At 31.1% G+C, this 12,595-nt stretch overlaps 1 protein-coding gene across 1 annotated transcript; it reads right to left on the bottom strand.

The window, feature by feature from the left end:
- Nucleotides 1-8,103: 8,103 nt before the first annotated feature.
- On the bottom strand, nucleotides 8,104-10,806 carry LOC111997503 (aquaporin PIP2-2). The gene is made up of 4 exons (XM_024029598.2): nucleotides 10,329-10,806; nucleotides 9,804-10,099; nucleotides 8,707-8,847; nucleotides 8,104-8,476 (listed from the first exon to the last, which is right to left on the bottom strand). The coding sequence occupies exons 1-4, from the start codon at nucleotides 10,591-10,593 to the stop codon at nucleotides 8,357-8,359; spliced, it is 822 nt and encodes a 273-aa protein (XP_023885366.1). The 5' UTR covers nucleotides 10,594-10,806; the 3' UTR covers nucleotides 8,104-8,356.
- Nucleotides 10,807-12,595: the final 1,789 nt, after the last annotated feature.

Below are 12,595 nucleotides of genomic sequence, written 5' to 3'. Positions count from 1 at the left end.
TTTTTTTTAAGAATGTTATATTTATAATAATTTCACAATATTTTTATAATAAATTTAAATAGTAGTTGTTATGGTTGTTATAAATAAGCAAAAAAGTAATTCAAGTTGGAATACAATTAGAACTAATAACAACTTACCTCATGTAATTTGTTATGAAAATATTGTATTGTAGCACTTTTTTTTTTTTCATTTTAGAAATTTTTAAAAAAAAAGCTTATGATAAAATAGTGAATAATAATGAATAAATAAAAACTAGCAGCTCATGAGATATTATTTGTTATCTCAAGTGCTTCAAGAGATCCACTGAAGAAAAAAAAGACCAACAACAATTTTAAAATTTTTACCCATTGGAGTTAGAAAATATAGTTGGGAATAAATAAAGAAAGATTAAAAAAAAACAATATTTAAATGAGGTAAAAAAAGAATATATATCTGATCATAAAATTTTTGTAATTATCATTAACCCAATTTTCCACCACACACGTACAGACCACTTTTTACAACCCATTGTTTTCACTGCACACTCCACTATAACTACAAACCAATTCTCCACCACATACCAAAAGTTAAAGAATAAAAAATATCTCATCTCAAACTCAAAGTCAAAGACTCAAACAGAGAGAGGATTTCAGCACCAAAAAAAAAAAAAAAAAGAAGGAAAAAAAGAAGAAGAAAAAGAGAGAGAGAGGAAGACCAGGCGATGAAGACGATCATGGAGATCGGGTGCCAGAGGAGGCTGAATCCACAGCCGCTTGTTCTCCTCCCTACCACCAACAAAATGCGGTTTTTTGCTTTAATTGTTTGAATTTCATTAGGCTTATGAGAAAGATTATTTTTGTGTTTCAAATCTTCCAATTGGGTTTTGTGTTTTTGTTTTGATTGTGGTATGTTTTAGTTTGTTACTGTTGAGATAGAGAAGCAAAAGAGAGTGAAGAACGAAAGAGAAAAGGAATGAGAGAGAAAGAATTACTCCCTCCATCCCACTTTGTTTGTCCTCTATTCCATTTTGGAATGTCCTAAAATATTGTCTTGTTTCTAAAAATAAAAGTCATTAATTTATTAATGTTCCTATTATACCCTTATTAATTTACTAATTCAATTTTTTGATAAATTTATTTAAGGGTAGTTTTGAAAACTTATACATTTTTAAAGGTAGATAAGACAATAAATGATGTTCTCTTAAAAATTTTGACTTTTCAAACAGGACAAACAAAGTGGGACGGAGGGAGTATTTTAAGAGTGAAATATGTTTGGAGTTGCTACAGTGCTCTCCAGTTCAAGAGAGTTACTGTAGCAAATCTTAAAAAAAAAAAAAAAAAATAGAGATACAGAGACCGTTGAAGCTAGATTTTTCTGTGTTCGTAGACATGGCAAAACGGGCGGGTCGAGTTGGGTTCGGGTCGGGTCAATCGGATTGCGGGTCAAAATGGGTCACGGGTCAAAACGGGTCATTTTTAAACAGGCCAAATGGGTTGCGGGTCAAACGGGTAGCGGGTCAAACGGGTTGCGGGTCAAACGGGTCGCGGGACGAGTCGAGTTGACCCGTATTTTTCAAACAAGTTTTTTTTTTTTTTTTTTTGAAAATAGATGCAATTTGTCAATTGTTTCTAAGTTCCTTAACTGTGATTAGATTTTCATTGGTGATACTATTACCACTTACCAATTACCACTAAACACTTGATATCTAAATTTGGTGCAACTCTTATTCCAGCTTTTTAGAAACTAATCTTGGTATAATTTTTGATATGTTTAAAGTAGGAAGAGAAAATGAAGGTGGCAAGTAAAGAATGACAAACTATAATGGAGTACATAACATATGAAGTGAAGAAGAATAAGTAAATATCTTATAAGAATTACATCTCAATCTCAATCTACTCAATGTTGGTAGACGTGGAAAAACGGGCGGGTCGGGTCGGGTTCGGGTCGGGTCAATCGGGTCGCGGGTCAAAACGGATCACGGGTCAAAACGGGTCATTTTTAAACGGGTCAAACGCCCGTTTGACCCGTTTTGCCATGTCTATGTGTTCGCTCTCCGAACAGGGTTTAAGGGAGCCTTTCGGAGTTGCTCTGCTTTCAACTTACTCTACTTCTTATTTGTATAAGACATGCCACTGGGCCTATTTCTACTTGAGTTATGGCTGGCCGTTGGGCCTAAAAGGTTTTTTTTTTCCTAAAGCCTGCGTATATAATTTTTGTTATAGGTGTAATAGAATCTGTTTTGTTTTTTTTTTTGGAAAGGATCTGTTTTGTTTTTTTGTGGGTGGGGTCTTATAAATATTAATAAGACTTGTGTGGCCTTCTTGGCTGGGTTTGTACTTCTGTTTTGGTTGGGCTTGGATTTTTTTTTTTTTTTAAAATTTTAATCTTGCGTTTTTATATATATTTATATTTTATTATTGGTAATATAATGAATAACTTTTTATTTATGCAGATTAAGATTGCTAAAAACTTGTGATTGTTAGTTGAAATTACAATAATACTTTTTATATAAATCAAGTTTTTTTACTCATTTACTCTACACTTAAAAATTATTTTTTATTTCATTCTTTATAAATATATTGTTTGATTAGAAATGTCCATTAAAAAATATGCATCTGGATATGAAAAACTTAAAAAAAAAAATTTAATTGAGTCTCAAAAAGGATCAATAGATAAATTTGTTATTAGTAATAAAAAAAATATAACACAAAATTTAGATGAAAATGTCACAAATGAGCAAGAAATTCACCAAAAAGAGTTAGAAGATAATGAAATGATACAATTGCAAGATAACAATGATGTTAAATTTTGCAATACAAAAAATTTTGATAATGAACTTCAAAAGAATTTAGAAGAAAATGGAAATAATGATAAAAATGTCACAAACGAACAAGTTCACCATAATAATGTTCAACTAGAAGAAAATGAAAATAATAATGACATGTTGAATTATATTCCTTCAAATATTTATGATCCAGGTAATTGGAAAAATATTGACACAAAATTAAGAGATTTATTAGTAGAAAGATGTCCAATTAGAGACAATGATATAATTTTTTCTAGAGGTGATGACACTAGACATTTTTCTACTATTCATTACACTCATATATAATCAAATGGGGAGAAGCATGATAGAAAATTGCTAGTGTATTCAAAAGATACAGACAAAGTATTTTGTTTTTGTTGCAAGTTGTTTGAATCTAAACGTATTGGCCAACTATGTAATGAAGGAACTTGAGATTGATAAAAATATTAGTTCTAAAATTAGAAACCATGAAACAACTAGAGAGCATATTATTAACACGAACACTTGGCTAGATTTGAAAAAGAGATTGTCAAAAAATAAAACAATAGATAAAAATATCCAAGAACAAATTAACAAAGAGAAAGATCATTGGAAAAAGGAATTATTAAGAATGATTTTTGTAGTAAAGAATCTTGGTAAAAATAATTTGGCATTCCGAGGAAAAAAATGAAAAGATTTATGAAGAAAATAATGGAAATTTTTTAAGTCTAATTGAAATGATTGCAAAATTTGATCCAATTATGCAAGAACATATTAGACGTATTCAAAATGGTGGAATCCATAATCATCATCTTGGACATAAAATACAAAATGAATTGATACAACTGTTAGCGAATGAGATTAAATATAAAATTATCAAAAAGATCAAAGAAGCAAAATATTTTTCAATTATACTTGATTGTACACTAGATGCAAGTCATCAAGAACAAATGTCTCTCATATTACGATGTGTTGATATTTCAACAAGTCCAATAAAAATAATAGAACATTTTGTTGAATTTATAAAAGTTAATGACTCTACCTAAAAATGTCTTTTTGATGAAAGTATAAATGTAATAAATATTCTTGAGCTTGATACTAAAGATATATGTGAACAAGGGTATGATAATGGGTCTAATATGAAAGGAAAGCATCAAGGGGTACAAAAAAGACTTCTTGATATAAATCCTAAAACACTTTACACAACATGTGGTTGCCATAGTTTTAACCTTGTACTATGTGATATGACCAATTCTTGTCCAAAAGCTATGTCATTTTTTTTGGAGTCGGCGCATAGAGTTTTCTTCTTCCACAAAAGGACGGAAAATTTTACAAGATAATGTGTTAGGTTTAACTCTTAAGTCATTATCACAAACATGCTGGGAAAGTCGCATTGAAAGTGTAAAAGCAATAAAATTTCAAGCTCCACAAATAAGAGATGCTTTGTTACATATGAAATTGATCATTTTGGCAAACAAGTAAAGATCCTAAAATAAAAAGTGAAGTTGATTGTTTTGGCCACATATGAAATTGAAAACTTTGAGTTCTTATTGGGTATAACTATTTGGTATGACATATTGCTGTCATCTTTGTTAGTAAAAATTTACAATCAAAATATATGCACATTGATGTTGCTATAGATCAATTAAAAGGTCTCATTTCTTATTTTAAAGGATATAGAGAAAATGGATTTACATTTGCAATGAATTCATCTAAAAAAATTACATTGGAAATGAAAATAGAACCTGTATTTTGTGAGAAACATATAATTCATAGAAAGAAAAAAATTGATGAAAATGTTCATAATGAAACAACACGTTCTGCAGAAGAATCTTTTAGAATTGATTATTTCTTATATATAGTAGATAAAGCAATTAGTTCAATTCAGAATAGGTCTGAACAATTTCAAATATATGAAGATATTTTTGGTTTTCTATTTAACTTCACAAAATTGAAATCACTAGATGATGATAGTTTGCAAAAAATACTGTCTTAAACTTGAATATTTTCTCAAACATGATGTATATTATGATATTGATGGTTTAGATTTATTTTTAGAGTTAAATGTTTTAAAAGAAATTTTACAAATAAAATATTATACTCCAATTGACATACTAAATTATATAAAAATGTTATATATTTTCAAATACATGCATTACTTATAGGATTTTACTAATAATACCTGTTACAGTTGCTTTTGCAGAAAGAAATTTTTTAAAATAAAAATTAATAAAATCATATTTAAGATCGACAATGTCTCAAGAAAGATTAAGTGGATTAGCTAATGAGAACTGAGAGCAACAAAAAATGTACTCACTTAATTCAAATTTATTAGTTTGATGATTACACTGTCCAATGAATTGAAGAGACTACCACAATTAAGACAGAACTCCTAACATCAAAGGTGAGCGGTGACATTTGAAGTTAAGGCAACTTTGGTTGTGTCTACCTTATCGACAAAAGTAGGTCACGTTAACAAATAACAAGAGATTGATGTATACCCTCAATCTTCAATGGACCCCACATTGATACCATTGATCAAAATCAACACAATCCTACAATCATTCTCATCAAAAAAAAAAATCCTACAATCATGATTCATGACCCTCATGCATTATTGTCCAATCACCAAAGTTACCATCAAACACAAGCATCTAGTAAAAAATCGTGTCCCAGACCTTTTTTTGGGAAAAAACCCTGTCACGAAAACCTACTTTACTTATTTTTTGGTGTTTAGTTGAAAGTTGAAAAACCAAAAAATTCGAGCAAGTTCTTTTAAAGAAAGTTGGCTCATTAAGAAGGAACTCACACACCCAACACATACTTACAGAAAAAATTAATTCAAACAGTACTTTTTTAGTTTAATTTGTTACATACTCTGTACAATGGCAAATCTGCATTCGTGATCATAACCGTAGTCCTTGTCCTCATCAACATCCTCGAATGCAGGATCCAATACAGAGACAGGACTGCACTGTTCCTTATCTTCCTCCTCTTCAACTTCTTGAAATTTTTCAGGCTGATTTTCCAAATCATGCAATTATATTTTTAGATTAAAGCCGCACAAAAAATTTATGAACTGATTACTAGAAAATCATTTTATTGATTATTGACTGAAGCACGTGATTAAACACCAATACTAAATTGAGCTTATTGATCTCTTATGTTGAAGCAAGTTACTGTATAACCTATGCATGTCTATGGTATAATTAAAAACAATTACAATTACAAACATATGAGTTTAAATTATATCTGATTTAAGAGTTACATATTTTTTAAGTCATACATAAGTTTTACTTTCTTTCTCTTTTTATTTTTAATTTTTTAATAAATACGTGAACTTACTTTTTTTTTTTAATTGAGTTTTTGATGATTTATTTATATTAGAGTATTCATCTTTTGCACAATATTAACTCATCTAGAAATTTTTTTAAAAAAAAAAACTTAAATAGGACATGTGACACAAAATTAGACAATAATTGGAATCTAATTTAGGGTCTAATTGAATTTTCTCTTAACTTTGGCTTTAATCTATATATATAAAACTAAAACCTCTGAAAAATTGAAAATTTTCACGTCAGCACAATATTTAAATAAAATTATCATTTTATTTAAATAAAATTATTTTTGTTTAGTCCAAATTTAACAAGGAGTAAAACTCTATCTTTCTAACAAGTCTAACTTAAACTCAAACTCATCATTATCATTACCGAATCCTCTAAGTTCTCACAATTTTTCACGTCAGCACAATATTTAAATGAAATTATCATTTTATTTAAATAAAATTATTTTTGTTTAGTCCGAACTTAACAATGAGTGAAACACTATTTCTTTAACAAGTCCAACTTAAACTCAAACTCATCATTATCATTTTTTTTTAAAACAAAATTATTTTTGTTTAAGCCAAACTTAATAAGGAGTGAAACTTTATCTCTCTAACAAATCCAACTTAGGGTACGTTTGGATACCGCTTATTTTACTGAAAATTGAAAACTGAAAATACTGCAGTAAAATAATTTTTAAATGTGTGAATAGTGCTGTAGGACCCATTTTTAATGAAAGTTTTGCTGAAAAAAGAGATTTGTGGATCTTGTAAATAGTGCACGGACCCACTGGAAAAGCATAATCCCACGTGAAACGCTCTTCTCAAAAAAGAAAAAAAAAAAAGAAAAAAGAAGCCAAAACGCAAATGTTGGCCTTTATTAGTTGTATCCAAACGGGTACTTAAATTTAAGAGTGAAACTCTATCTTTCTAACAAGTCCAACTTAATCTAAACTCAAATATTGATAATTTATCTCCAACTTTGCGAGGTTAATCTTAAACACTATAAAAGTAAAGCAAACCTCAATATATATATATATATATATATTTTAAGCCAAGTAGAGGTATGAGCTCTTCTTATGTTATTTTATTCTCCTCTACTTTGTTAAAAAATATATATATATATATTTTATAGTTTTTCATTTATTTTTTAAAAAGTAATTTTCGTACAAGAACCATCAAACTTTCTTTAGCCATTTTTTACAAGATAAAAAAGTTTGTAATAATTGAAATTATTATTTTGAATGTAACTCATCTTTCTCTTCTATTTCTCTATTGTTTAGTCATATATATTTTGTTTTGTTTCAATAATTTATAAGTTGTGAATCATTTGATTCTTTAATATATTTTGGTCTTTCAGAAGTTTTAATATCTGAATTTTTGAGTTTTTTTTTTTTTGTGCAATATTTGAAACTATCTCACAAATTTTTTGTAAGTTATTGCATGTTCAAGCAATGACTTATTCGTTAAATTGTAACACAAATTAAAGTTATATAAGAGCAGATTATGTAATGGTGTAGTTTTTTAAATTTTGTGTATAAAATTATTTTAGTCTACCTTACAATAGGTAGGTTCTTGTGCATAGCATAGGTTAGTGACTAGTTATATATATATATATAGATTTAACCCATAATGAATAACCCAGCCGGACGTGACCCACAGCACCAAATCCGTTGGATTTCCGTTGTATTCTAAGAGTGCTGTCCAAGATACCATGTAATGTTTAAACCGCTCTCGTGTCCTTTCCTTTTGTTATTATCATGTAAATTGCTCTCCATGATGCACTTAAAAGAGCCATATTAAACCAAGACTTTCATCTTTTTTTGGGTTCAATTTTCATGTCACCTGATATGGTGAGATTAGAATTCAGTAGATTGCCTTTTCAACCTGCTTCTATGTAATTCTTCCACTAGGCAGTAGGCACTATGAGCAATTTCAGACATTAGAAGGTGAACACTTGACCTCGTTGCTCAAACTGTACTTTAAAGCATAAAGAGTACAAAGTGCCAAAGACATATTGAAAACAACAACTCACAAGTAAATTCAAAGGCAAGTGTACAGAGGGAAACATGGGGGATCAAACAGGATTTATCTAAAATTTTATGCTCCTTTTAATAACTCTCTAAGGAAATTAAGAGAGCCAAAGAAACATTCACACACAAGCATAAGCACTCCTCCATTATTCTTCTAAAGATATCAAATCCTTCTTCCAATGTCATTTACCTAGAGAACCATGGAGAAGGAATCAAATAATTAAGCCTCTTTATTTATCAAACATGGGGGTTGCTCTTGAATGGCCCAAGAGCTTGCGCAGCACTTGCACTCATCACGAATTGGTGGTAGAGAGCTGCAATGGTTGCACCAATGAATGGCCCAATCCAAAAGATCCACTGGAAAAGAAAATAACAAGTATTTAAGATACACCATTTTTTTTGGTATGAATATTAACACTAATATGATACATATAACAGAGGATCCATAATCAACTCCAAAATTTTAGAATTTCTCATTTTCGTCATTGTTGTATATATACTATGCATATAATGAGATGATACAACAAAGAAACAACTTTAGTAATAATGCAAATAATCAGTAGTCTAAGTTAGGAAAGTGTACTTACATGGTCATCCCATGCCTCAGCCTTGTTGTAGATAACAGCAGCACCGAAACTCCTAGCAGGATTGATGCCAGTGCCAGTGATTGGAATGGTGGCCAAGTGAACCATGAACACTGCAAATCCAATGGAAAGTGGTGCCAAAACCTTCAATTCATTACAATACACAATCTGTCAATAAAACAATATTGATAGTACGTATAACTATATTCCATAATCATTCATTTGTGGCTAAGAAATAGTCCAAGGCTGAGGGCACAAACAATAATCTACAATTGCCGTGAAACAAAATAGGGCAATTCTTAGGTTGTTCATAGGAGGTGTCCCCACGGATTCCAAAAACCTTAAACTCAGTACATGTACACACATGCACTTTTAGGTCTTAACCCCACAAAGAATCTCAAGTACAAAGCAACAAATTAAACTAAAATTTTTTTCCTTTGAAAAGGATAAAACAGATCTTTTATTTTAATAGATTAAATATAATTTGATCATTTTATCTACTTGCTCTTTACCATTAACTTAAAATAAGATATCAAACCTTTTTTTTTCCGTTGATAATTGTTATTTTATGTGTACAAGGTAGTACGTGTAACCAGGGACGGACGGACCCCCACTTGGCTCCAATTTTTTTTATTTAATTATTTTAATTATTATATATGTCATTTTTGTAGTTGGTCCTTTCAGAAGTTAAAGCTAAATTTTTTGCAACTTTTATACTAGTTGACTGTAACAAGTTGTTAAAAATAAAATAAAATATTTTTATTAAGATTATATCTCTTCCTCCCATTAAAAAACTTAAATTCTCTTTTTTATTTTCATTTTAACGAGTTATTTATATTATTTTAAATAAAATAATAAAAAATATAATATTTAATATTGAGTATATTATAAACTGAGATGGTGAAATGAATAAAGTATATTTATGAGGTGCTAAAAGCTAAACCATCACTCTAAATAACCTAATTTCAACTCCAGCTTCCTTAAAATCCTAGGTTAGTCCCTGCGTGCAACACCTTTCCAATTTTTCATTTTTACCATGCAAAAAACTCTATAGTTTTAAGTTTATCGCGAACTGAATCTCAGAATGTTAAGGTACATGCCGGAGCATTGGAATCTTTAGCTTTCCTCTTGGGGTCAGTGGTAGAGAAGACTGTGTACACAAGCACAAAGGTCCCTATGATCTCGGCGCCCAATCCAGCGAATTTGCTGTACCCATGAGAGACCATGTTGGCACCACCACCATTCCTTTCGTAATAATCCTTCTGAAAGGCCTTGACGATCCCAGCACCACTGATGGCTCCCAAGCACTGAGCCATCATGTACATCACGGCTCGGATCAGCGACACCTTACCTGCCAATAGGCTCCCGAATGTCACTGCTGGGTTAATGTGACCATCTACGCACAAAACCAACTTTTAAAGTTAGCTAATAGCTAAGCCTAAAATCCACGTAAGAAAACAAAGAAAGAAAAAACCACCTGAAATATTTAACCAAAAACAACCTTAATTATCTGAAGCTTAATGCAAACTAAATTGTAATGTTTAACTTTAAAAGCAAAGGAAGCAAACCTTAACAAAAGTGGGAAAATAAGTAAGAAAGAGAGAGAGAAATGAAAACCCACGTACATGAAATATCAGCAATGCAGTGAGCAAGAATGAAAATCATGCCACCAAAGGCCCAAGCAATCCCAAGATGGTCAAGACCACCACAGGCGACACCAACATGGCTCTTGTAGCCAATCACAGTCAGCACCGTGACATATAGAAACAGCAAAGTAGCTATAAACTCAGCTATCAAAGCCCTGTAAAAGGACCACTGGGATAGCTCCACAACATGGAAAATCGGTACTGGAGGGTCGTGGTCGCCTTTGGCTGAAACATCCCCGTCCATATGAAAGATTAAGAGAAAAATGCAAAAGGCTGAAGCTTTGGTGAGTGAGTGAGAGAGAGTTTTTGGCTTTGGTGTAGAAATTAATGTGAGCCAGTGTAGAGGTTATATAATGGGAGAGGAATAGAAGGGAGCGTAAAAAGGACAAGGATTTTTGGTTTAAAAGTTTAAACAGAAAGGATTAGCATTTGATTGCAGCAAATTGAGAACTGAAATCACCTACTAATTCTTTTGTTTCTTTCGCTTTCACCGACCCCACTTTTCCTCGTTTCTTAGAGAAACTTTCTCTGCATTTTCTGGCAAGTCTTGTGCAGCACTTACTATACGCCTTTGATAATGAACCAAAAGTTTAGCCAAAAAAAAAAAAAACCTTACTTATGTTAGTTTATGTGAGTTGTTCAAGTTGTAGACCGAACCCTTCTCATTAGAGAAGTTGATGAAATGCTAGCAGCAACGGTGGCAGCCAAAGAAGATAATAATGGGAATGAAATTGAAGCAGAGGAAGAAATTTACGGTATTGTGAATTTTTTGGAACTACATTTGATAAAAAATGTTTTTCTTTGTTCTAGGATCTGAACAGGTTAGAGATTGACTTAGTGGAATCCAAGTTGAGATACTCAAAATTTCAAATTTGAATCGTAAAAAGTTTAGTTACAAAATTAATTGTACCCTTAGATTACAAACTCATTCAATATCTTTTTATTAGATGTGAATTTTATTAAATCCACTACTGGATTGCATCTTTTTCTTATATCCCCTATGTTTGCAAAATTTTAAGAAAATTAAAAATCAATAGCTATATTATCAATAAAATTTTAAATTGCGAGTTTTTGTAATTTAAAATTATACATAAAATGTAAGATTATAGATTATATAGTAAATAATATCTGATTGATACAAAAATTGACATGTAAATTAAGAGCGTAAAGAAAATGTAATTCAACAGTTAAATTTTCAAAATATACAGTAATATTTATTTTATTAAATGAGTTTGTAACTTAAAACTACAACTAATTTTGTAGCTAAACTTTGTATATTTGAATTCACCCAAGTAAAATTGCACATGACAATTATCTCTACAAGCTTCTACTAACACTCTTGTCTAATCTCTCCATCCGGAATTCTCTAGAGTTTCCTTGTGTACTTTAATTTCAGCCACATGTTTATAGAATAGTAGAGGCTTGTTGGAAAATAATTACTGTTAGAATGGTCTAGAGATTTCAAAGTCGGTTGGCTAACCGACTTAAACTAGTATAGATAGGATGTCATATGCCTAGGTGCGATATGTGTGTGAAGTGTGGAATGATGTGTAGTGAAGTGTAAGGTGAAGTAAAGTCTGTGAAGTGAAATAGGATATGAGACGTGTGAATTAAGTGAAGAAAAGAAAGTCGAAAGTGGTTTTGTCAGTGTTAGTAGCTAGGTATCTAGGAGATAGGTGTCAAGGGTGTGCAATTGTATTTGATGTGTGAGTGCCGTGTGTGCAGTGAAAGAAAGCTGCTATGTGTGCACTCGTGTTTGTGAGTCAAAGCATCAATACTTGTAAAATGTTGTAATTCAAATAATCAAGTTCTAAATAAAAGTTTTTTGTTTAGTATTTTGTTCAACAATTTGGTATTAAAGTGAGGCGGTCAAGGACTATGTTTATGGTGTCAAAGACAGTATTTTTGGAGGTGTTCATTTTGCTCATTTACAGTTTGGGACTATGAAGTTTGTGGTTTGGGACCAAGCATATTTGGTAGTGCGAGAGATTTCACCAACTTGTGATGGCGGACCTCCAAGCTGTCGGTAGCATTAGAAGGCTCGATAACCAAAATTACAACACATGGTCGATTTGCATAGAATCCTACTTGCAGGGAAAGATTTGTGGGAGATCATGGCTGGTGGCGAAACCACACTTCTTAAGAATGTTGAAGCTTGGCGGAAGTGGAAGATTTAAGCTGGGAAGGCTTTTTTTTGCAATCAAGACAAGCATCGAGGAAGAGATTCTGGAGCACATCAGGCGTGT

Source organism: Quercus suber, unplaced genomic scaffold (genome assembly GCF_002906115.3).
Source record: "Quercus suber isolate HL8 unplaced genomic scaffold, Cork oak 2.0 scaffold_355, whole genome shotgun sequence".
In the NCBI taxonomy this organism is placed as follows: domain Eukaryota; kingdom Viridiplantae; phylum Streptophyta; class Magnoliopsida; order Fagales; family Fagaceae; genus Quercus; species Quercus suber.
This window is presented reverse-complemented; position numbering and strand designations above follow the sequence as displayed.